At 33.2% G+C, this 25,951-nt stretch overlaps 2 protein-coding genes across 9 annotated transcripts in view; both read right to left on the bottom strand.

The window, feature by feature from the left end:
• LOC142346298 (uncharacterized) overlaps positions 1–25,951 on the bottom strand; it is a 110,864-nt gene that overhangs the window by 63,129 nt on the left and 21,784 nt on the right. The window lies entirely within an intron of this gene.
• On the bottom strand, positions 6,578–15,680 carry LOC142346297 (uncharacterized). 4 transcript variants are annotated; one of them, XM_075398813.1, is made up of 3 exons: positions 15,550–15,680; positions 8,048–8,666; positions 6,578–7,734 (listed from the first exon to the last, which is right to left on the bottom strand). In XM_075398813.1, the coding sequence occupies exons 2-3, from the start codon at positions 8,341–8,343 to the stop codon at positions 6,702–6,704; spliced, it is 1,329 nt and encodes a 442-aa protein (XP_075254928.1). In that variant the 5' UTR covers positions 8,344–8,666; positions 15,550–15,680; the 3' UTR covers positions 6,578–6,701. The 4 variants fall into 4 exon arrangements, with proteins under 4 accessions (XP_075254928.1, XP_075254929.1, XP_075254927.1 ...); XM_075398814.1 differs by having other exon boundaries at positions 8,048–8,603; positions 15,461–15,651; XM_075398812.1 differs by having other exon boundaries at positions 8,048–8,675; positions 15,447–15,651.

Raw genomic sequence — 25,951 nt, forward strand, 5'->3', positions numbered from 1 at the left:
AGTGTTGATAAACTTGCAGGACCAAGACGTTAAAACGATCAAACATCTTGAACTTGCAACTTTATAGAAGGTGCAACACTTTATTAAAAGATTAAACACTCCAAAGTTGCTGTTGCGCTCAAATATTTATTCCGAACACCATTGTGTGTGGGGGAGGAGAAACTATATACTCAAATGGGTTTTTTTGATCAGTCAGTTTTGGCTGATCGATATTTTCATCGTAGAGAAATGTGAGTGGTATCATTAAAAAAAACTCGTCCAGCGTAGAATTCAAAATTGAAAAGAGTTTTTTAATTTTGTATTTTTCGAGGAGTTATCGAGGGCTAAAGTTTTGTGTGAACACGAGATATTTGGCATGATTTTGTTCTTTTTAGCGTAAATTTTGTACGAATGACTTTTTTAATTTAAAAAAATTAATTCAATATTACATTTCACGCTACAAAATGAAGCAATTTTGTGTTGCCAATAGACTAAAGGCGACAAACAGGCAAGTTCGGATCTCATAGAGAAGTTTACTATAAGAACACATCGAATTCTTTTTGAGAGCTGTTCTTCTTAGAAAACATTTCATAATTTCGTAGTCACTTAGAGATTGGTCGCATATCATATCGAGGTTCCGTTAAGGAAAAACCTTATTTACACTCTAGTGCCCAAAGATCACAAAATTCGTTTTCAAGCAATCGCTCCTGGTTTTTTTTGGCTTTGACTCTGAGTTTTCGTATTTTTAAAAGAAATGAGTTAGTTTTTGATATTTAACTAAATTTTTGGAGCCTTTGGCATAGACTCGTTGACTAAAATTGCAATAGACTTCTTAATGAAAATGAAGTGAACCTATCTAGTGCTTTTAGTGGACAGCTAATGGCTGTTTTGTCTTTATATATTTTTTGAATTTTTTTAATATTAACCGTTATTTATTTTATTTTTGTGAACACTAAGTCATTCTCGGTGAGAAGAGGACACGCTCCTTTAGAGCTACACATCTGCAATCAAAATTAATCTGGTTAGTGGTTTTATGTTCGAACTCATGGCTTTATGACTTCGATTTCGATGATATGAGCTTTCATAATTTTTTAAATGTTTTTGGATGGTTTTTGTTAGTAATTTCTTCGAAGTTTTCTTTGAAATCTTATCACATTATCCTAATATTGACAATTCACATTGGTTTAGAGGAAACCTTCAATGGATCACAGATAAAGTATTCAGAGAAATGTTCATGATTTAAATGAATTCGACACTTTTTTGAGCCACTTTTCTACTATTTTTTTGGTTTTTTGCCTGTTTTTGTTGTTGTTATCAAAGTTATCAGACTTGTTGTGATGTTTGTTGTTGACTTATTGGTGAAAACAATTTTTTTCTTCCCATGGAGGCATAACTTAGCGTATTTGTTGACTTCCGTTGAAAGCTATTGAAATTAATGGCTTTTAATGCTTTGAAAATATTTTTTCAAATGACACAACCCCCTTTTATTCTACTGCAACTAATTTTAATCTGGTTGACGTTTTAATCTTCTAACTATCGGTTTTAAGACTTCGATTCCAATAAGTTTTTATTTTTATAATTTTTTGACATTTTTTTTCTTAATTTCGGTTCCTTTTGAATTGCTGTCACTTTATCCTATTATTGATTGCTACCATTGGCTTAGAGAATACGTTCAATGGATAGTAGATAAATTTTTCAGAGGAAAGCCTATGGTTTAAATAACTTCGACACTATCTCGCACTTTCTACTGAACTGTTGGTTTTTTGCAAGTTTTTGTTGTTTTTTTTCATAGTCACCAGACTTGTCATAATGTCTTACTTTTGACATATGAATGATCAATTTTTCGCTTCCCGTTGATGCATAAAATAGCGTACTTAGTGACTTGCGTTGAAAGCTATTGAATATAATAGCTGCTAAGTTTTTTACAAACATTTTTTTAAACTTTTTTGAACATTAACCGACATTGAATTTAGTTTCGTAAACAGTAAGTCAATCTATGTACAATCAGGTTTCCCATCATTTTTAACTACACATGGGAAACCAAAATTATTCTGGGTAGCGGTTTTAACTCCTAAATATTGTTTTTAATTGCCACTTCAATGACTTCAATGCCACGAGTTCTCATATATTCTTTTAATTTATGGATATTGTTTTCGTAACCTTGGTTCCTTTTGAAATCTTATCAGATTATTATAATTTCGCATTGGCCGAGAAAAAACGTTCAATGGATCACAGAAAAAGTTTTCAGAGAAAAGCTTACGGTGTAAATGGCTTCGACACTTTCTTCTCGCACTTTTCTACAAATTTTTTGGTTTTTGTCCGTATTTGTTTCTTTCATAGTCAAAAGACTTATTTTCAGGTCTTCATGATGAAATATGAGTATCACAGATCCTTTTTCCCATTGAGGCCTAACTTAATGAGAATTGAAAAGTTTTTCAGAAAATTTTACTTTGTTTGCTTGGACCGTTCTATTTTTGATCGATTTTGCTGTTTCTGGCTGTTGTTTTCATTCGTCATGTAGCCAAAAAATGCTGACCGGTCTCATAGGATTCTAATTGAGGATTGATTGAACGTTTTTTCTCAATGCAGTCAGTTTTTTAGCGAATAGTCTCAAAGGTTGTGATGTTATTCGTTACGAAACATTTTAAAAACTTTTCAGTTTCTTTGTTCTTTTCGTCAACTTGTAACTCATTCTCATCATAAAGCGATCCCATCCAACTCTTCGTAATTTAAAAATTGACGTGTTTATTGATATTAATTCGTAACTGATTTTTTTGTTTGTTGGACATTATGCGTTTTCGTAAAAAATTTGGGAGTGGTCAGTAATTGTGTTTCTTTTTCTCGTCTCTTAGCACATTTGCGTAATAACAGAGCCAATGATTTTCAATTGTGACAATTTAAAAAGTCTTTTAGTATATTGTTAGCTGAAATAGTTTTAAAAAGAATTGGAAGAAAAATAAATAAAATTCAGATAATAGCTAAGTTTTGTAAGTTTTTTAACGGCTACATTACTTGGTGTTTTCGCAAACTGTTTGTATTTTATGTGTTTTCTGCATCCTCAATCCGTTTCTATGGTTTAGTTTTCCCGGAGACAGGTCCTATTGGTTTCGTAAATTTTGAACTTTGCTTCATTATTGTTCATAGGAAAAAAATTCGTGTAGTTAGTGTTTTATCCGATTGCATTTTGACGCTGTTACTAGGTGCTTTTAGCTTTAGATAATAAATTTTTGCTGTGAAATTTTTGTTTTTGCTTATTTTGTTGTTTTTTTCCGCGTAGTCTTTTTAATGGCAGATCATGATGAGGCATGCCATTATGCAATTCAATTAGTAGTTTGGTTGTGTAACGTGTTTTTTTTTAATTTCAAAGGTCTGTTTTTGTTTATCTGTTCATTTGTTTATCAATCAAGCAAAAATGTAGATAAGCTCGGGTCGGAACATCATGTGCGAACGCACATTAACCAGCATCCTGTCTTCATCTAAGTTTAGTTATATCATTTTAGTGGTGGTTTGGTTAGCTGTCTAAAAAAATTAATGTTACAGACATATGGCACAATAGATTGACATTTAACTTGGTTAACATCACGGTGGTTATCAATACAAAAGATCAACGGTTTATGAATCTCATTACATCAGCGTTTCTTTATTTTTCCATATGTAAAATATTTGTTTTTATTCTTCCCACTTTGGTCAGTATAAATTAGTACAATCAGTAGCACAATAGTACAAATTAGAAAACAATAGTAGTAAACTAGTATAAAATAAACTAGTGCAACTTATCTAGTAAGTTTTTTCCATTACGCGCACTACCATGTCTGTTTTTCACGACCATGTCCTACGATTGAGTCTTAAGACTACCATGTCTTGAGTATTAAGAAGACAATTTGCACTTTTGCATCTACTCATATCACGGCTGCTCACAAGAACAATTTATGGGTGCGACCGAACTAGTTCGCCGTTAATTAAAAAACAAATGCCAGCAATGTTTTTTAGGTTAACTGTGTACTTTAAATGCTCAAAACTGCCATTAAGGACTACGTTAAAATCAAATAGAAGTGAGAAAATTCGTGAGTTTTTGTCATCGTTGTCACAGGTTATCTTAATCAGTCTTTCAGTGTAGATAAAAATGACGTAAACTGAAATTATAGTTCGAAGTATTGTCACTGTTGTCTTCAGAAGGCTGGAAAAGCCGCAAACAAAGAAAATGTACGATTGTGCACATAATGCTGATTTGGCTCAAATAGTCACCTTAATAAATCAAAACAAGCATAAATGGAAGTGGCAATTGGTAAAAAAAAAGGTTGCAAGTTTTATAAAAAATTGTTTTGTCACTGAAAAATTATTGGCATTAAAAATTAGACGTAAAAAATGACGAATTAACCCAATTAATAGGTTTTTTAAACTAAAGTATCTTGTTCATCACTGCAATTTGATAATTTTTGTTTTCTACTGAGAAGAAAGACGCTTTTTTGTACCCACGAAAAAAAAAACGAAACAATGTAAGACTTAAAGCCATACAAACAATGCGACACAACTAGAAATAACACGCTATTATCCCATATATTGTAGTTTTTATAAGCTTTATTACATTTTTAATGAGACAAATATTTGTACGAAAAGCAAAAATGTTAATGTAACAGGTAATTGTATATTCTGCAACGTTTCAACTGTTGAACTTACAAAATTCCATTTTGGATTCTCAATTGTGAGTTTTAAATGACGCCAAAAAATTTTGACCGATTGGTTAAAAATATCCGACGTTATGCATTAAAAAAAATTTCTGGATTTTTAATGAGCCGCACAATTTTTAACGGACCAGCATTTATAATCTTTTGAAAAAAAAATTGACGGCCATAGCCAAAAAATTTGACCAATCATTTGAAGTAATGTGACCAGAACAAAGAAAGACAATTTAACTTCATAGAAAATTTCTAATGAAAAAAATAGGGTAGTTTTTGCTGCAAACTTTGCTATTATAAGTTTGACTACCATTTTTTATGTTTCAGGAGCTTCCAACCATGTAAAATTTTTAGTTTTTGTTATATTTTTGTCAATCAAAACCATCATGAAAAAAATGACGTAAAATTTTGTCAAAATTTTTGTACATTCACTATGAATTTCAGACACATATTCGTATGAGGTTACTACAAGTTGGTCATTAAAATATTTCTGTTTAATTTAAACAAAACAAACGTAGTTTTTCTTTCAGCCGCATCTGATTCAATAAAACGCTTCTTTTTTGGCACTAAGGCTCTTAAGTGCCAAGATGAGCAATAGAACAAAGTTTAAATTAGACCACGTTTGAATAATTTTTCTTTCATGTATGACTCTTAGTTTTCAAAATAAATAAGTAAGTTCTTAGAACCTGCTGTATAACTTTCGGTTTTTGCTATCATTAACAAAAACTTTTTTAAAAAATGCAATATTTTTTAGGTTTTGGTGGCAAAATATTAGTGTAAAGGAAATTAATAATCGAAAAGATTGATGTTTTGCAAAGTATTTATATTCATTCTACCCCCATATAATCTGTTCTTTTTGGCCCCACCAGCTTAGTGAGTGTAAAGTTTTGCATCCCAGGCGCACGTGCCAATACATCGTCGTCTTATACCCATGTTGAGGTGCTAGACCGAATGTTGATATGTCCAGAACGTCCCATACGGCAAGTGTCTATGTCCAGACGCTCCCGGATGGAAAGTGTCTATTTCCAGACTTTCCTGCGTTCAAAAAATTTTTGTGAGTTCAACCTGCGTTCAAAAATCCCCATGCCCAGACTTTCGTGCGTTCAAAATTGCCTTGTCCCGACTTTCGTGCGTTCAAAACAAAAATTTGTGCGCTCCAAAATTGATAATCTGTGCGTTCATGTCCAGACTATAGTGCCTTCAAAACTGAGAAAGCTGGGAATGGAAAAACACTTAACTGGCAGCTTGAATGGACGACAATTATTTTTCAAGTCGGCATGCTATTGTAGTAAGTGGAAAAACAAACAAAATCGAATAAATAACTGCAGTCTGAATTGGCCAAACGTCTGTTGGCCGACCGTCAACGCAGAAAAAATTCGTATAACCTAATTTTAAGTAAATATAACCACAATATACAGATTAGGATGGTTTTTCGGCTTAATATTTTTTCGGGTTTTTGGATTCATCGGTACAAAATGGTGACTGGCATTGAACTGATTCGTTATCAGACAAAATACCGGCCAAATGAGCATCAAAATTGCCGTCCAAAAACCTCTTGTTGCTATGTTACGTTACCAATGCTTATACGTGTTGCCGATAATGCGTTGCTATATTGATTGAACTATAGATCTTGATGAATTGAAACCTTATCGGTAGACTGTTTTAGTTTTCGGCTACAGTCTTAGTGTTATGATAAAAAAAACTGACGTGTTATGATAAAAAAAATGTGTTATGATAAAAAGTGTTATGATGAAAAAATTTCAGTTGGAGCATGATGTGTGAACGCACCTTGCCTATCCTTCTTTTCATTTTGATCATGCTGGACAGTGTATTGAAATTGTTCACAAAGTTTTTTGGTGTACTCGTACGAATTACATTAAGGTAGTGGCCTAAGAAATTGGAGCTTCTAACAATGATAGAGATCATGGGACTGCATAAATATTTAAAAATTTATAAAAAACTAAAAATACAAAAATAAATGCAAATCACCATAAATAGAATTTTTGATTGAGATTTGAGAATTTTAAACTCCTTTGGCTGCTGTGCCTAAGCTCCTAATTTATTCCAGTCCGGTTTTAGCTTTTCCTCCCGTTCTTTATCAAAATTCTCAACCATCTGAGAAACAATTTGACGATTTTGCACAAAGTAGAACAGCTTAGTTGCTGGATTTGAAACTAGTAGACCCTTTCCAATTCTGTGCTCCTTTATCCCATTGTAGTTCCTTTTATGGAAAGGGTTCTGGGCATCAAATAAATCTTGAAGGCTTTTCGTATCACCTTCTGTGCGCGCTACGCCAAAACGAACATCCGTCACTTTTGCTTTCGATAATTTGGGTATGTATTGACAGAGACCTTTAAAAATCTTTTTTCCTATTTGTTCTCTTTCTTCCATTGAAATTCCGTTTTCTAACAATGCGATTGAGTTCTCGTTCACTTCTATGTCAGTATTGACCTCGCGATTCGTGTGCAAGGCATATGTTGCAATTCCCCGCTTATTGTCAAGATTTGTGAACATGCAGAACATTCCCATGCAAAAGAACATGGAAGGAAGATTTTCGAGGTCATCCGGGAGGTCTAAGCATATAATAGCTTTTACTCTGTTTGTTCTCGTTCCTTTTTTGTAAGGAACTCCTAACCATGAATTAATCTTCTCAATATTATACCAGGTAGAGTTGATGATAATGTTGGTCTGAACATACTTTTTCGACCCACTCATTTTGTCATAAATAGTTATAATGAATTCATGCTTCACTTCAGTCCCGTTTTGTTCGATGTTTACAACTTCGTGTTGTTCAAACATGTCAACATTTGGGTTTTGGTTGATCCATTTGCGCACTTCTGAGTAGAAAAGTTGGATATCAAACATCTCTTCGTGTGTCTCGACGCCTAGTGCGACTAGGTCAGCATTGCAGTCATTTTTGTACTCTGATTGCTCCATGATCCGCCACATTTTCTCGGGAGGTCCGAAGATCTCGTTATCATGATCTTCGGCGCACAAACGGGCATACTCTTGTTGCACTGCTCTGTAAGTTGACAGCATTTCATCAACTGATATATCGCTGTTTTTCGTAATCATGTATCTGAACAAAACAATCTATTGAGACATGACTTGAGAGAAAATATCGAGAACTGAACTCTGAATAATTCAAGACATCTGAACGTCAAACGTCAATAATCATTTTATTTTGTTGACCTGAGTTTTTACTGGTAATTAAGAAATGAGCTAAGAAAATATTTAAACACACAGATGCAAGTTTTCAAGTGCCAAAAGTCTGCAGTGCCAGAAGCTAAATAGACATTTTCATCCGCAGGAGGAAATTTTATGAAATACAAATATGTAGCCATCAAAAGCCAGGGCCAAAAATGACAAAAATCAATTCTAAAATGCATCACCTTCCATATCGCAGCGGGTGTCCGAGAGGCCGGTGTCTGGAGCGGCAGAAGTCTGGATACATCCTGTAAGCATCAATGGTGTTCCGCAAGTGCACCTTTGCCGTGTCTTTATCTGAATAGTGGAACCCGTGTCCCATCCTGCCTGGGTTCTTACTGCTGGACCCAGAACCCATTGTGTTCCTCTCGAATATGGTCACGTGATGTCCGTCTGATGCCAGTTGAAGTGCTACCTGAGTGCCCGCTTGGCCTGCACCCAAAACCACCACCGACATTTTTTGATTATTTATGAACTCCATTTGTCAGTAATGAGACGAATAAATAAACAACGTTGGTTATAAAACGGATTAACAAGAAGAATAGAAAGAAAATAAGAATTCCGAGGAACTAATTTCTAAACTTGGGAATTTTTAACACAGAAAATCTGCAATGAAGTGTAAATGCTATAAATGAAATATTTGGAAACAAAATTAGTCTAATAGAGCTAATACGGACTTTTTGTAAATAGCTGATGTAAAAAAACTGAGGTAAAGGTTTGTAAAAATTGAAAATTGATGAACTAAAATTGAATTGAACAACTAACTGTTTATAAGGTGATAAAACTCAATGCATCAAAATTCGTCTACAATGGCTTTTGAATATAAAAAATTAGTCGTACTCGTTTTATATATTCTACTTGTGTTACAAAAAAATTTGTCAACTCATAGAGAAAATTACACAACATTGATATTGAATTTAAATTGTTCGAGCCCATTAATCGACTTCATTTTGTATATTTAAAAAACCAAAAAGTTTGATAAAGTTTGATTTAAACAACCTAAGATCGTTTTTAACAGTCAATTACAAATGAAATAATTTTGTAACAAATAAGAGAAAAAAACGTGTATGTTTTACCGTCTTCACTCATGTCCAAACTCATACTGTTACGAGTATATATTTTATAGATAAATGGCAAGTTTGCTTAAAACCAAAATATGGTGGAACAATGAAACAACTTGCAAATCGTAGCATCCGTTATTGTTGTTTCACCGGTAAAACGGTCACGTTTATAAAAGTCCTGTTTTTAGAAAACAATGGGCAATCATAAAACGCATATTAACTTAAAAAACAAGATCAATTTGTTTTTGGTCTAGTTCTAGAACGGTGTTTTGGGATTTTATGCTCTGATCGTTTACATTGTTTGTAAAAATTGAGATTGTTTGGAATTATATTATATGCAAAATTCCTCAAAAATCAAATCGGAATTGGCATCGAAAATTTGTAATTCTTTAAGAATAGCACGATATAGTTCACAATTTTCTTAATTGAACAAGGAAGCTCCGTAATGTGCATTCGCACATAAAGTTCCGAACCCGCTAATCGGCATTTTTGGCATAAATGTTTACCAAATGAAGAACAGATAGAAAACCCCCAAAAATTCGAGTACTATTTAAAAAAAATGTGTTTCAAAAAAGATCGCCTCCAACGCAATTAACTCAGTGGAGTTAAAAACGCCGCATTAGCCATTATTAGGAAAGCATGTCAAGAGGAAAACAAAATAAAACAACAACAACAGACATTAATTACATCCACAACTTTAAGTCCGTTTTTTTTTAAAAAAAATTATTAACGAGTTAAATAAAACTGGAACTAAACAAAATAACTTGTAGTTCACTAGAAGAAATATAGAACCACTCAATAATGAGGCTCGGTAACAATTAGGGAAAAAAGAACAAAAAACAGTAAAGTTAAGAAATCGGCTAGTGTTTTTAAAAACAATTAATTCCTAAGTAATGAAAACCATTAGATAGCAATAGATAACATCCAACATGTTAATCGTCACATACACCTCTACATAAAAACATTAGGAAATTTCATTATTCAATCTTTAATGCGGTTACAAAAAGAGCAGCAAATAGAGACAACAAACAAAAATTCAAACAAAACATGCTAGGAAAAGTTGTCGAAGCCGTAAAGACTTATTTTGATCCAATATGTTTAATTGAGCCTTCTTCGACCACCAATAATGTCGTCTGCTAACTCTCTTTTACAAAAATATGTAACAAGTCGATTAAAAAAAGAAAAATGTTAAAATTAATTAATATTTTTGTATTATTCGACAACAATTATTTTCAAAGTCATGAAAGCCTTTAGCTACAAAAAGAAGTAACTGAAAAGGTTTCGTTTTTTCGTCCAAAGGAAGCGGTTGAGACTTGCAATTATTCAGAATATTTCTTACGTCTTTAAAAAGAAGGTCCAATAGAGACAAAAATCAAAAATTAATTTACAATTTTTGCGAAAAACCCATAATACATAACCTCACTAATATTTGCGAAGCCATTAACTTCATAACGAATTCTTTGAAAACGTTAGACTTTGTACAGTTGCACCTTCCCTCGACAAAAATATTGTCATATATGACCTGTAATTAGCGTGACTAGGTAACAAATAGACAAAAAGAACAAAAATGCGAAGTTAAAAATGTTTTTTTTTAAACAATTGTTTTCAAGGTCATGAAACTCATCAGCTATCTAATCAGATCGGAATAAAGGCCCTTTTATACCTCCAACAAAAACCAATGAGACTTTTCGTTATCCAGGAATCTTCATACGGCTAAGAAGACAAAATAAAATCGACAGTTTAAGGCAAATATAAAAAATTCAATTAAATTCTTCGAGAAAGGTGTGTAGTTCAATATTCTACACCGGACGGGCTTTTAATGATACCAATCACAGCTCCCTGCGATGAATATATCGATCGGTCAAAAATTGACTGCCTGATCAAAAACCCATTTGAGTATATAGTATATAGAATAGTAAGGTAATTGAAAATTCACATTTTTTGTTAAAATAGTGCTTAAATATAGTAGTACCTACATCTTAAAATTTCTAAAGATGTTCCATAAATTTCCTTGCAAGAAATCATGTGTACATATTTTGAATATCGGATGCCTAAAGCAGCTGGAAGCAATTTTCAACTGAAGAAAATATGTTGGCCAGAAACGCATCGAAGGAAAACGAAAGTTTTCAACGCTTGAAACGACATAATTTTTGCTGATAACTTTTTCCATGGAGATTCGTTACCTTAAAACAAAACTTGTACCTAAAATGCTTTATAATTATTGTTTTTCCTGCTTTTTCAACCAAGTTATTTTAGAAAAATTTTAATCTAACATATCTCAGAATTATTTTCATTTATCTGTAATATCTTTAAGAAAAATGTAAAAATTAACGTCAATTTTTTCCTCAGGAAATAAAAAAGCCTTTCAACATATTTTCACTTTTTAGGCTCTTTTATTCGCATCACTTTTGGTATCTCTCCACAAAAGATATTGATTGGCCAAAATTGCCTTAGAACGGGGATGCAGGTAGGAAGTTACTCCCCTCATTTTAAGTAGCAACCTTGGAACAGAAATTGGACAAAGCAGTAGTTTAATTAATCACTGCTGATTGCTATGGTCGCACAATCGTCTGAGCAATGGTCTGATTTGGGTCTGATGAGAGGTCATTTCCGTCTGGCAAGGTCTGATCAGAGAGTTTCAAGCGCAGTTTGAGCGCACACGTTGTTTAGAGCGCACATTAGTCTGATCAGAGGTTACTTTGGTCTGGGATGGTCTGATCAGAGGTCACTTCCGGATGGCACCTCAACCTGGGTGGTAAAACTTATACATGTGTGTCCCACGTTCATCAAAAATCAATCCATCCGAGATCAAAAATCATTTTCGATTGGATAAAATCACAGCCCATTTTTCACACCGTTGTGAGACCATAGCCGAGATTTAACGAAGACCATTTTGCGGAATTTATTCAAAAATGCATCTGATTATAATGTCGTGCATTTGAATCAACCTCTGATCAGGTGAGCTCGAACCCACCTTTGATTAGACTAGCATGCGTTTTCGACTATCCTCAACCTCATATTTGTTCCGACCCCCACTTTAGTGGGGAGGGAGGAACTATATACTCACTGGGTTTTAATTTGTTCAGTCAATTTTGGCCGATCGATATATTCATCGTAGAGAATTGTGAGTGGTATCATTGAAAAGCCCGTCCAGCGTAGAATACAGAATTAAAAATTTTCGATTTTCGTTTTTTACACGGATTTATCGAGGTTTAAAGTTTTGGGGACATTCGACTGTTTTTGTTCATATTTTCAGTAATTTTTGCTAAAATTTGGCACAATTTCGCTAATATAATTCAAAATAAGTTAAAATTTTTAACGGTATGATGTTGTTGTTACCGGTAGAGAACGAAAAGCGTTGCTGATTTGCTTGATTGAAGTTTTTTGGCTAAAATTGTAAAATTGTTGATAAAATTTTCAAAATTCAAACTTTTTCATCAAAAATGTCACAAAATATGATTTTTTGGACCACTTTGTTTAAGTGTGCCAGACTTAGTGACCTAAAAACCTTAAAACAGACTCCCTATACTCAAAAAGAGCGCTAGTTGCATTTAGGCGCCGTAAGAAAGTTTTCTGGAATTAAAAATTTGCCGTTTTTTGCAGATTTAACTCGATATTTATACAAAATGCATCGTTCTTTTTTTTAAAATTTCAAGAATTCCACGCAACAAATGGTCTAATTCGCAAACCTTTGGAACAAATCAGGGAGAGGTTTGACAATATCATGAATTCTTAGAATCAGAGACTTTTTGTTTCTATTTTGATGCTGCCTCTTTTCAAAATATTTTGCTTTTGTTTTTTAATGTTAATTACTGACAATATTTTTTATTCACGGCTCCGACAGCTCCAATTTACTTAAATGTGAGGCTCAATGTAGATTTAGTTTGGTTTCAGAAAACCAAAGGACTTTATGGCTTTGAGGAAGAGTTTTAGTAAAATTTAACAGAATTCGTGTCATTTGCCTTCAATTGTTATTCTTTTGGCAGTCTGATTTTTAAGTTTAACCATTCAAAGATCTAAATTTCTTCCTCAAGAGGTGCAGGTGAACATTTTCTATTCATTCAGTTGTTACCTTTTTTCTCTTATGTTATTGAATGTATTTGTTTTATGCAAATTTCTGTGACTTTTTGAACTTGTCAAATTCTTATGTAATTTTAGTCAAGATTTTGTTTATTCTCAGTAGGTACAGGTCAACCTTTCCTCTGTATAGAATAAAAACTAATTCTGCGGCCGATTGTTTTCAGAGAAGGTTTTCTTGCTTTTGGTACTACGAGTTTTCATACAAAATTTTCTGATTTTTGTGCATAATGTCCCATTTTTGCTGTTGTTTTTGTTTCTTTTAAAAATTGTAACTTTATTTACTAATCTAAATGGAAAAAATTTTGCAAAATTTGAAACTGAACATATTTTTTTTCATAACATATGGTTTGAAGGGCTGCGACACCGTTCTCTTGCAGAAACTGGTAGATCTTTTTATTTTTGCCTTTTACTTGTTAATTTTTGTTGTCATATGCCAAATATTTTGTAAACAAAGATCTCAGTAGCCAACTATATAGGAACGACTGAACTCAATAATTGATATCAGTAAATAGCTAATGGTTGTTTTGACTTCATAATGAAGGACTGCAACACCGTTCTCTTGCAGAAACTGGTAGAGTTTTTTATTTTTGCCCTTTATTTGTTGTTAATTTTTGTTGTCATATGCCAAATATTGTGTAATCAAAGGTCTCAGGGACCAACTATAGAACAGCAAATGAAGTTAATAACTGATATCGGTAAATAGCTAATGGTTGTTTTGAATTCCGAATGCAATTTCTAAAAAAAAGAGTAAGATCATTCTTCAACTTATCCCTTTTGTTCTGGTTTGCGTTTTTTTCGTATTTTACAATGTTGCATCATTTTTGTAATTTAGCCTCATTTTTTAGAGCTCTTTTTAATGTTTTGTTGAATGAAACAATAAGTTTTCTTTTGTTTAAACGTTTCAAATGATGCCTTCAGTGCTTAGACAATTTGTTTTAGAAGAAATTTGTGAAGCTTTGATACTTTTCAGTTTTTGTTGTTCTATTTGTTGTCATTTTGCGACAGTCGTTTCAAAAAAAAGACGTTTTGATGTTTAAGGGAGACGCAAATGAACATGTTATATTCTCGCGGTTAATATCTCATAAATTTAATGAATTCAAAACTGTGGTTTCGAAAAGTTGTTTGTGAAACTTATTAGTTCAGCTTGTATATAATGTTATTTTATAGTCTTATGATTAAGTTACATTAATAACAGTCGCATATAGTTTTTCGAGTAGTTGCAAGACAAACTGTCTACTCTTTTAGTCGAAAGCTTTTGATGGCTATGAATTTTGAAAATATTTGTTTTTAATTAAAAAAAGAGAAAGATTTTTGAGATCTGCCATTTCTATTTTTGTTAAATTGTAGCTAAGCACCTCTTTATACAATTCACATAATTTATCTATTGAAATACAATTTGTTCTTCAGCATATAACGGTTTTATTTTCCTCAAATGGTCTTTCTTCTTTGGACAACCAGTTTTCATAAAAACAAATTTTCGTGATTTTTGCATATTTGCCCCTTCTTGTAAGTTTTTGTTTTCTTTTCACAGTATCACAATAATGGGCGCCATTTGATTTACAAGTGTTGTTATCTTCAAAAAATGCAAACGAAGAATTTTATTGTTTTTAGTGATCAGCTTAATATTTAATTGATTGGGGGGACATCGTTTTCGTGCATAAATTTTCGTGCAAATTTTTAACGTTTGCCTGTATTTGTCGTTCTTTTTGTAGTCATATGACATATCCTTGATTGTGAATGGCCTTTGCCGCTCTCTATTGAGGTATAAAAGACTCTCTCAATGATTTCATATGATGCGTCTTCTTTCTAATCAGTTCGAATTTAATTCCTTTTTAAAAAAGCAATGTTTTAATAAACTTTGCCCCTTTTGCTCATTTCTAGTCGACTTGTTGCCAAGTCACATTGAAGAAAAGTCCCATATTTTGTTCCAATAAAGTGCCGGTTAATCTTCTGAGTATAAATTTTATCTGATGCGATTTCGATTTGGTTATTAGTGGTTTTTTTTTTCAAAAAATGGACAAGGAGTTTTGGTCGTAATTAATATTTGTAACTATTTGATTTTTATTGCCGTCTTTTCTGGTAGTCATATTATGGTAGCCACAGGTCTCATAGGCCCTCTAGAGTAGATTGTTTTTTTAGTAGTTTGTTGAACGATATGTTGATATGTTAATTTTTTTATCTCTTCCTCATTTGGTAGACAATTAAGTGAAAAATGTAGATGAGCGGGGTCGGAATTTAGTGTGCAAACGCACATTACCGAGCCTCCTTGTGTTATTTTACACCCAGTGGGCCCTAAGATGATCTCGGGCTTTGTCGATTTGGCCTGTGACCTCAACGTGGGCCAGCATTTTGCAAAGCAGATCATATATAGCATTCTATTGTAATATGCGTCCAGTTATTGTGGTCAAATTGGTTGGAAATAATAAATTTTGAGCTGCCAAACCTTAAAATGAATACCTGATAGTATTGCACCCACAATTTTTCTTCTTTCAATTCCTAATGTAAGCTACATAAATGTGATAAAATCAAGCTCCTAAAGTGCCCACTGTTTGGTCAAAATGGTGAACTTGTTGAATCTGAACAGCTCTTACTAGCTGTATAACACCGTTCGAAAGTAAATTCAATCAATTTCAAAATCCCTCCGAGTAATTCGATGGTTAGGGTATATTAATTCATAATTCTTATTTGCGCAGTGAATTCGCTAATCGTTATCGAAATTCGGGCCTGATCCTCCTGTCAAGTCGCCTGGCGATGTTTGAAAAGAACCTGGATTATCAGAGCCCGATTAAGATAACTTAGAACAATCTGTTTTCGAATACGGAATTAAGAACTGAACTTAAAATGAAATATGAACCAAATAAATAGAAATTATTTTTATGTGAGATTGTTTCTTCACATTTATGCAGAAACTTTTAACTCTAAGTTTTAAAAAAGCGACAATGAAGCGAAAAAATTATGTGTAGTAAAATTCAAGACGCAATACAAGAAGTGCTGCAATACAAGTTTTAGAGTTCTGTAGCAATACAGTTACAGTTTCCCCAATATCTTTCACGATGAATGCGGGTGAACAAAATTTTTAGCGATTCATAACCTAGCGATGAGCGAATCTGTTCACAAAATGCACCAAAGATCATAAAAATGATCTCATGCAGAAATTTTAGGAAATTCTTCTTGTGAACTGTCTGCCGGCCATAGCACAGCCCAGTCAATGCACGCTAGAAATCTTAAAAGATCTTTTAAGATTTGTTCATAAACTTTCGTCTTGCAGGATCTTAGAAGATTTAACTTGATCTTAGAAGATTTACCTTGATCTTAGAAGATTTATCTTGATCTTAGAAGATTTACCTTGATCTTGTAGCATCTGTTAAAAATTAGAGATAGCATACAAGATAATAATCAGCTTAGTTATGTAGCTCAACTAACATAATCAGATCTTCTAAAACCAACTTGAATTTTCAGGTAAACATAATTTCTTTACTAAATTGGGCAACTGTGTAAAATATATAAATATTTTAATTATTTTTCTGTATTCAAATTGTTAAGAAAACAGTTGCAAAGAAATCCAACATAATTTCCATGGCAAAGTTTTTAGAGCGACAATTCATTGAAAAACTTTGCAGGTCTTACAAGGTATGCCCTCACTCGTAAAATTTTATGAGATATGCCCAGTTGCATATGATCCTGTGCAATATGAACCCTAGGTAAGGATCTTCTAATATCCTATAAGATATCCAATGTTGTACAACGAAACTAGATTCCAACCAAGTCTTCTTCTTTGTTAGCACTTTAATTCCCTTTGCACTACCAGTCTAATAACGTCTATTGACTTTGTGCTACCCAGCTAGAGTTAGTTGTACCAAATAAACTGAATCTCAAAAGATCACTTTCTGATCGCTTGACTTCCAGTGTCGTGATAACTTCAAAATGATCACTCAATGTAAGATTACACTCATCAGGGATCTGTTCAGACATTGGTTGTGTTTCTAATATCAGTTCTCATCCTATATAAATTTCTCTCTGAATTGATTTGCAACTGTAACTTTTCAATAAACTAACTCAAAGCTTTTAAAAGTGAGGTCCAGCTAAAAGGATCCAAATAGAAGTTACAATACTATACGACCATTCATTTTCTAATAATTGAGGAACCGCACCACAATTGCAAGACAAGTAAAATTTCAAAGATGTTTTGCAAAAACTCCAGTGTGAGCTCGGAGTATCTCAGCGCGCAGAAAACAATGGCCATTCCTTGTTTAGAACAGAATCTTTTTGACCAATACCAACCGCTCAACCTCCTCTAAAATATCTCCTATTAGCATTTAGCGAAAAGACTAAAATGATTGTTGACAAAAAACTAATCTTGAAAAAAATCTGAGCTGAGCATGAACAAAAAATGCTCAAAACTGAGATCAGTGCAAACAATGCATCAGCCTGAAGCTAAAAAAAAACGCACTCTAAGATTGGTGGAAACCCTGATTAATTTCACTTTTCAAAAGTAAGTTTTTCTGAATTCATAAAATAAAAGACAAGTTTAAACATGTAAATAAATATAATATCATATGTAAAATAATCGCACAAGGGGCACAAGGATTGATTGCAAAATCACGCCATGATTAATCACACAATTATGCCGTGATTATTTACACACAAAAATTGCAGTTATGTCTAAATATGAAACAAGAAATGTAAAAATAAATTTAAAAATTAAGTTGAAATTTAACCCATTTTTTATTTAAACAGGAAAAAATTTCTCAAATAACAATACCCACCTATGATGTAAAATTTGAATTCAACAAAGAAATAAATTTGTGAATTACAAATAATCTCGCATGTACGTACAAAAACACCAATTAAGCTTGAACTGTGGACAAATGTTCTGCAATGAATGAGTGACGTATATGAAAGCAGATCAATTTCCACAGACAGTGGGTGGAAAACAGCATAGTGTCCAATGAACGAACAACGGATGGAATCACTCCAACAGACCTTTAAGAGTTAAAAAAAGGCATTTAAAGAAATTAAGTTAAGCATTGATAAACAGTCAACTAAACCAACACTGCTATTATCATAGCTAAGTTTCTATATTTGGGTCAAAAAAATCAAATTTGGGGACGGAAAAAATTTCTTGCAGGCTTTGTAAATCTTTTGAAAGGGAAAAATGTGCAGATGGAGGAGAGGCTTACAAAAGCTGATAGAGTTTTATTGGATTACGCTTTTAAAAAAGGTCTCAGAACGCAGACAAATAACAGTAAACCACAAGTTTTGAAAAAAGTTGGTGAGAAAGTACGACCAATTAAACTAAATAGTAAGCAAGATGTTGATGATTACTTGAAAGCAGGAAAATGTATACTCAGGACTGACAAAAAAAAATTGAGCGTAAAAACTTTATCCCGAAAAAAGCTATTTAGGTTTCCTGGGAACTATAAGTCAATGGCCAGACCACCGCCTACACCAGCACGAAAACGAACAGAAATAAGTCCCGTATCAAATAATGATTTTATTCAACAACTTCGCCTCTTGTCAGATGACAGTCAGAAAGTAGTGGATTACTTTAAAGGGCCTTTGAATGCATCGAAAGACAACAGCAACAAAATTCACTACCAATCTAATAACTTCCATTGACTTTGTGCTACCCAGCTAGAGTTGTATCAAATAAACTGGATCGCAAAAGATCACTCTCTGATTGTTTGACTTCCAGTGTCTCAGTTGTTCACACATTGGTTGTGTTTCTAATATCAGTTCTCATCCTATATAATTTTCTCTCTGAATTGATTTGCAACTGTAATTTTTCAACAAACTAACTCTTGAAAAAGTTAGTATAATAAAGTTAGTATAATAAATAATAAAAAAGTTAGTAGTAATAAAGTAACTCTTAAAAAACTGAAACTTTTCAATAAACTAACTCTCAAACTTTAAAAAAAGTGAGATCAAGCTAACAGGATCCACATAGCTGTTACAATACTATAAGACAATTCATCTTCTAATGATAACAATCTAATTGAAGATCCGCACCACAAATGCAAGTCAAGTAAAATTTCAAAGAATTTTTGCAAAAACCACAGTGTGAGCTCGGTGTATCTCAGGGCGCAGAAAATATTGGCCATTCGTTGTTCAGAATAGAACCCTTTTGAACAATACAAACCGCTCAACCTCCTCTAAAATATCTCCTATTAGCATTTGGCGAAAAGACTAAAATGATTGTTGACAAAAAACTAATCTGTTGAAAAAAATCTAAGCTGAGCGTGAACAAAAAATGCTCAAAACTGAGATCAGTGCAAACAATGCATCAGCCTGAAGCTAAAACAACGCACTCTAAGATTGGTGGAAACCCTGATTAATTTCACTTTTCAAAAGTAAGTTTTTCTGAATTCATAAAATAAAAGACAAGTTTAAACATGTAAATAAATATAATATCATATGTAAAACAATCGCACAAGGGGCACAAGGATTGATTGCAAAATCACGCCATGATTAATCACACAATTATGCCGTGATTATTTACACACAAAAATTGCAGTTATGTCTAAATATGAAACAAAAAATGTAAAAATAAATTTAAAAATTAAGTTAAAATTTAACCCAATTTTTTATTTAAACAGGAAAAAATTTCTCAAATAACAATACCCATCTATGATGTAAAATTTGAATTCAACAAAGAAATAAATTTGTGAATTACAAATAATCTCGCATGTACGTACAAAAACACCAATTAAGCTTGAACTGTGGACAAATGTTCTGCAATGAATGAGTGACGTATATGAAAGCAGATCAATTTCCACAGACAGTGGGTGGAAAACAGCATAGTGTCCAATGAACGAACAACGGATGGAATCACTCCAACAGACCTTTAAGAGTTAAAAAAAGGCATTTAAAGAAATTAAGTTAAGCATTGATAAACAGTCAACTACACCAACACTGCTATTATCATAGCTAAGTTTCTATATTTGGGTCAAAAAAATCAAATTTGGGGACGGAAAAAATTTCTTGCAGGCTTTGTAAATCTTTTGAAAGGGAAAAATGTGCAGATGGAGGAGAGGCTTACGAAAGCTGATAAAGTTTTATTAGATTACGCTTTTAAAAAGGTCTCAGAACGCAGACAAATAACAGTAAACCACAAGTTTTGAAAAAAGTTGGTGAGAAAGTACGACCAATTAAACTAAATAGTAAGCAAGATGTTGATGATTACTTGAAAGCAGGAAAATGTATACTCAGGACTGAGAAAACAAATTTTCAGCGTAAAAATTTTATCCCGAAAAAAACTATTTAGGTTTCCTGGGAACTATAAGTCAATGGCCAGACCACCGCCTACACCAGCACAAAAACGAACAAAAATAATTCCCGTATCAAATAATGATTTTATTCAACAACTTCGCCTCTTGTCAGATGACAGTCAGAAAGTAGTGGATTACTTTAAAGGGCCTTTGAATGCATCGAAAGACAACAGCAACAAAATTCACTACCAGTCTAATAACTTCTATTGAATTTGTGCTACCCAGCTAGAGTTAATTGTACAAAATAAACAGCAACGAAAAAGATCATTTTCTGATCGCTTGACTTCTGGTGTCGTGATAATTCCAAAATGTTCACTCATTGTAAGATTATACCAATCAGGGAAGAATTCAGTTGTTCAGACATTGGTTCTGTTCCTAATATCAGTTCTCAGCCTATATAATTTTCTCTTTGAACTGATTTGCAACTCTAACTTTTCAATTAACTAACTCAAAGCTTTTAAAATTGATATCAAGCTGAAAGGATCCACATATCAGTTACCTGCGTTTTTCATTGTTTCCAGACTATGTAAATTTGAACGCACGACACTCCCGTCGTGCGTTCATCTGGATATGGACATATCAATTTCCCTTTTGACACCTCAACTTGTGTTAAATTACTATACGGCAATTCATCTTCTAATAACAATCTAATTGAGGATCTGCACCACAATTGCAAGTCAAGTAAAATTTCAAAGATGTTTTCCAAAAAAAACTCCAGTTTGAGCGCGGAGTATCTGAGCGCGGAAAATATTGGCCATTAATTGTTCAGAATAGAACACTTTTGAACAATACCAACCACTCAACCTCCTCTAATATATATCCTATTAGCATTTACCAAAAAGACTAAATTGATTGTTGACAAAAAACTAATCTGTTGAAAAAAATCTAAGCTGAGCGTGAACAAAAAATGCTCAAAACTGAGATCAGTGTAAACAATGCATCAGTCTGAAGCTAACAAAACGCACTCTGAGATTGGTGGAAACCCTGATTAAATTCACTTTTCAAAAGTAAGTTTTTCTGAATTTATAAAATAAAAGACAAGTTTAAACATGGAAATAACTATAATATCATATGTAAAATAATCGCACAAGGGGCACAAGGATTGATTGCAAAATCACACCATGATTAATCACACAATTATGCCGTGATTATTTACACACAAAATTGCAGTTATATCTAAATATGAAACAAGAAATGTAAAAAAAATATTTAAAAAAAAATTAAAATTTAACCCATTTTTTATTTAAACATGAAAAAATTTCTCAAATAGCAATAACCACCTATAATGTAATATGTGAATTCAACAAAGAAGTAAATTTGTGAATTACAAATAATCTTGCATGTATGTACAAAACAACAATTAAGTTTGAACTGTGGACAAATGTTCTGCAATGAATGTGTGACGTAGAAGAAAGGAGATCAATTTCCACAGACAGTGGGTGGAAAACACCATAGTGTCCAATGAACGAACAACGGATGGAATTACTCCAAACAGACCTTTAAGAGTTGAAAAAAGCCATTTAAAGAAATTAAGTTAAGCATTGATAAACAGTCAACTAAACCAACACTGCTATTATCATAGCTAAGTTTCTATATTTGGGTCAAAAAAATCAAATTTGGGGACGAAAAAACTTCTCGCTGGCTTTGTAAATCCTTTGAACGGGAAAAATGTGTAGATGGAGTAGAAGCTTACGAAAGCTGATAAAGTTTTATTAGATTACGCTTTTAAAAAAGGTCTCAGAACGCAGACAAATAACAGTAAACCACAAGTTTTGAAAAAAGTTGGTGAAAAGTACGACCAATTAAACTAAATAGTAAGCAAGTTGTTGATGATTACTTGAAAGCAGGAAAATGTATACTCAGGACTCAGAAAACAAATATTGAGCGTAAAAATTTTATCCCGAAAAAAGTTATTTAGGTTTTCTGGGAACTATAAGTCAACGGACAGACCACTGCCTACACCAGCACGAAAACGAACACAAATAGGTCCCGTATCAAATAATGATTTTGTTCAACAACTTCACTTGTTACCAGATGACAATCAGAAAATAGTGGATTTTGTTCAAGGGCCTTTGAGTGCATCGAAAGACAACAGCAACAAAATTCCGCGAAAAGATTTTCTATACGATTTCAGATACTCATGTTGATGACGGGGGACGAGTGATGTTTGAAACTGTTAACAACAAATCCTTTTGACCCCAGAATTGTTTGTTGTAGCTTTGAAAATGATGATGAAAGCGTATAACGGGGTATATATAGAAGAGAACGAGCTTGAAAAAATAAAGGGCGCTTTTTTAATTTTATTTTTACTTTTTTTTTGAAAATAAGATCGTTGCGATGCCATCATGACCAAATGAACGCTTTCATAGAAGATTTCCCAACCAAACCATTAGTAATTGCACTCTGTGAGACATGGTTATCAAATAACGACGCAACGACCTCACTTTAAAAATTCAACGGTTTTTCTAAAATAGTAACGCATAATAGAAGCGGCCAAAAAAGTGGAGGATGCGCATTTTTGTTAATGCAAATGTTGACTTTACTTTAAAACATCTGGGTGATCAAATAGAAGGCTTAACAAGTGCAATTAACTTAAAACATTAGCTACAAACTATAACTGTCATTTACCACTCACCAACATTTGCTGTCTCAAGTTTCTTAGATCTCTTTGAAAATGATTTCACTACTGTTCATCATCTCAAAGGAGATCACATTGTCTGCGGAGATTTCAACATTGACTTTTTGGGCCCACACAGTAGCAGATATTTTAATCTGCTGAAATCTTCCAGTTTAAATCTCCAGAGCCATTTTGCAAATCGCGTATCCATATACAGTGAAAATTTATTGATTTTTTTTGAGTGATAAAATTTTTACTTGCAACACCATTGAACTGATATTTCAGACCATTATCCTCTTTCGATCAGAGCTAACAACAGTACTGAAAAGAATTGTGTCGCAAAAATTTTGAACAAAAAACTTAATAAAGTGACGGAGAGTGAAAAAGTTTTTAACCATTTGTTTCTCTAAAATCATGATATAAAAAAACAATGGAAACCAAACAATGTAGATGGATATATCAAAAACCTAACAGAATTTTTACTTGACTGTATTATAAAATTTGCATCTTTAAGACCCTTGAGAATCAACCGCAAATGTTAATGGTAAAAAACATGAAAAAAAATGAAAACAATGGTTTCAAAAAACGATACTGGTAAAACCTTCAGAAGAAAATCATAAAAAGTATCGGCAACAACTCAACCATTCAACCAACCAAAGCTATCAAAAATGCACGTCTGAGCTGTTATGATTATCTTACTAAGAAGAAAGAAAAAACGATAAAAAGCCTTTCTTCTGCGTTCCCTGAATTTTGCACTGACAAAAAATCCGTCGAATTGAATAGCAATCCCGAGATTTTCAATGATTTTTTTGCTGTCATAGGCAAAAACTCTGCATCGAGTTTCAATGAAACTGATATTTGTTTTGACAGAGAAATTATCAATAGCTTGGTTATGTCACTTATTACTGAAAAAGAAGTTTCAGCTTCTATTAGGTAACTGAAAAACAAAGCATCGTCTGATCATGATGGCATTAGCAACAAAATTGTTAAATTTTTCATCTCAGTGATTTCATATCCTGTAACAAAACTGTTTAATCAATGTATTAACCTTGGTTACTTTTCTTCAGAATGGAAATTGGCAAAAAATAAAATCATTGTTCAAAAATAGTTCATAGACTGACCCGTGTTGCTACCGACCAATCCGTTTCTTAAGCTCGTTGTCGAAAGTGTTTGAAAAATCTTAATTAATAGGATGACGCATTTCATTTAAGATGATGAGTTCAATATAATCAATGAAAATCAATTTGGATTTCAATCAGAAAAGTTGTGCAAAAAACGCTTTGACCTTTTTTTCTGAAATTTTAAGGAATTCCATAGACCAAAGTTCAAATGAGATAGCATGTTTTATTGATCTTAAAGAACATTTGATTCCATATGCCGTAAAACTATTATTGAAAAACTCGAAAACTACGGTTTCCGAGGGAATTTTTTGAACTTTCACCGGAATCGCCACCAATACGTTGAATACAAAAATTCTGTCCCACAAAAACTGAAAATAAACTATGGCGTTCCACAAGGGTCAGTCTTGGGTCCACTATTTTTCCAGTTATACATTAATGATCTCCCGAAATCTTGTAAGTCAAACAAAATTGGTCTGTTTGCGGATGATACTACAATTTACTCTGCTGCAAAGCAGAACACCAAGCATGCTCGGTTACCTTTGCCTGTCGATATTACTGATTTGCAACAAAAGTCAATTTCTCCGACTTCATTTGTCTTCTACTTTGTCTTTACACCGCCACCAAAAACAGTTCTTATAGGTTGTCTTCTGAGCGCTTAATGCAACTTCTTGCCCCCGTAGAAGGCGACAGTAAAAATGAAGGATATGCACTTATACTTCATACTGGAGAGATATTAAGATTCAACACACAAATTGGCGTCAAATACAGTCTTCCGACTTCTAAGACGCAAAAAATGTCGAATGTCTTTATGGCAGCAAATTTGAAAACATGATTTTGAGAAAATCAAAGTCACTGGACGTAATGCTGGCTAATAACCCTGAATCAAAGTGAACACGACCATAGAGTACAGAATGAGGAAACATTGGAAATCAGACCAATCTCCATTCCAGATCAAACTGATCTGTAAAAATTGGTATCAGCTTCATTATCACTCTGTATTTACTATATCTCGGCACCTATTTATTAGAAAAGAGACGTGAATAAGTTTTGTAAATATATTGAAGATAAACCGTCTGCCCCATTTTGCTGCAGCAATGTCGATGTAGTTGTGGATCAATGGTTCAACTGATTTCATATATGTTTCCAGAAATATATACTTATTGAAACTGGATATAGACGAACTCAACTGCCTTGGGTACAAAACGAAACATCGAACATGTTTAAACGACGGAACAAGCTTCAGACAATTATGACTACAAAATCGAACAGCGATATATGGAGTCTTCAGAGTGACCAAGTGGTTTTCGAATTGTTGATTTTCAGAAATGGAAATTTTTCAAAATGCAGCAGTTTGTGAAGGTCATCAAGGAAGGAACACATTTTCTGTCGTAAATGTATATAGCAGATAAAATGGCAACAACGGGTGAGGAAAAGGCGGAGCGCTTCATTGTCTTTTCTCAAACTGTTTTCACTAAACGTGACTGCACACGGAGTATAGACGACAGAGCTGCCATTTAAGTAATTTTCCTCTCTGAAATTGAATTCAAAACAAAAATGAATGACTGATTGTTACTAAGGCTAATGGCCCAGATGGTTTGGGGAACTTACAAAAAACTCTCAGACAAAAACAGCAGAAAACACTGTTACTTAAAGTCTGGAACTCTGAAAGCATTGTAACGTTATTAAAAGATGGAGACAAGCGATCGGTAGCCAACTATCGATAGTGCATCACAACTCAATATCAAAAGTGTTGAAAACAGTAATAGTCGAAAAAGTCTATACTATCGTTGGGATTGAGATCACCCCAGAACAACACGTCGCTTTTTGCAAAGAACGATGCAACAGTGAAACAGATGATTTGTATTACGTCGCCAATCCTACATTTTGAGCAAGCAAGTTAGCCTGCTAATGTCAGCATTGTCCACTCTTCTATGTTCTAAGT

This window comes from Convolutriloba macropyga, chromosome 9 (assembly GCF_964194025.1).
Source record: "Convolutriloba macropyga chromosome 9, txConMacr16.3, whole genome shotgun sequence".
Lineage (NCBI taxonomy): Eukaryota > Metazoa > Xenacoelomorpha > Acoela > Convolutidae > Convolutriloba > Convolutriloba macropyga.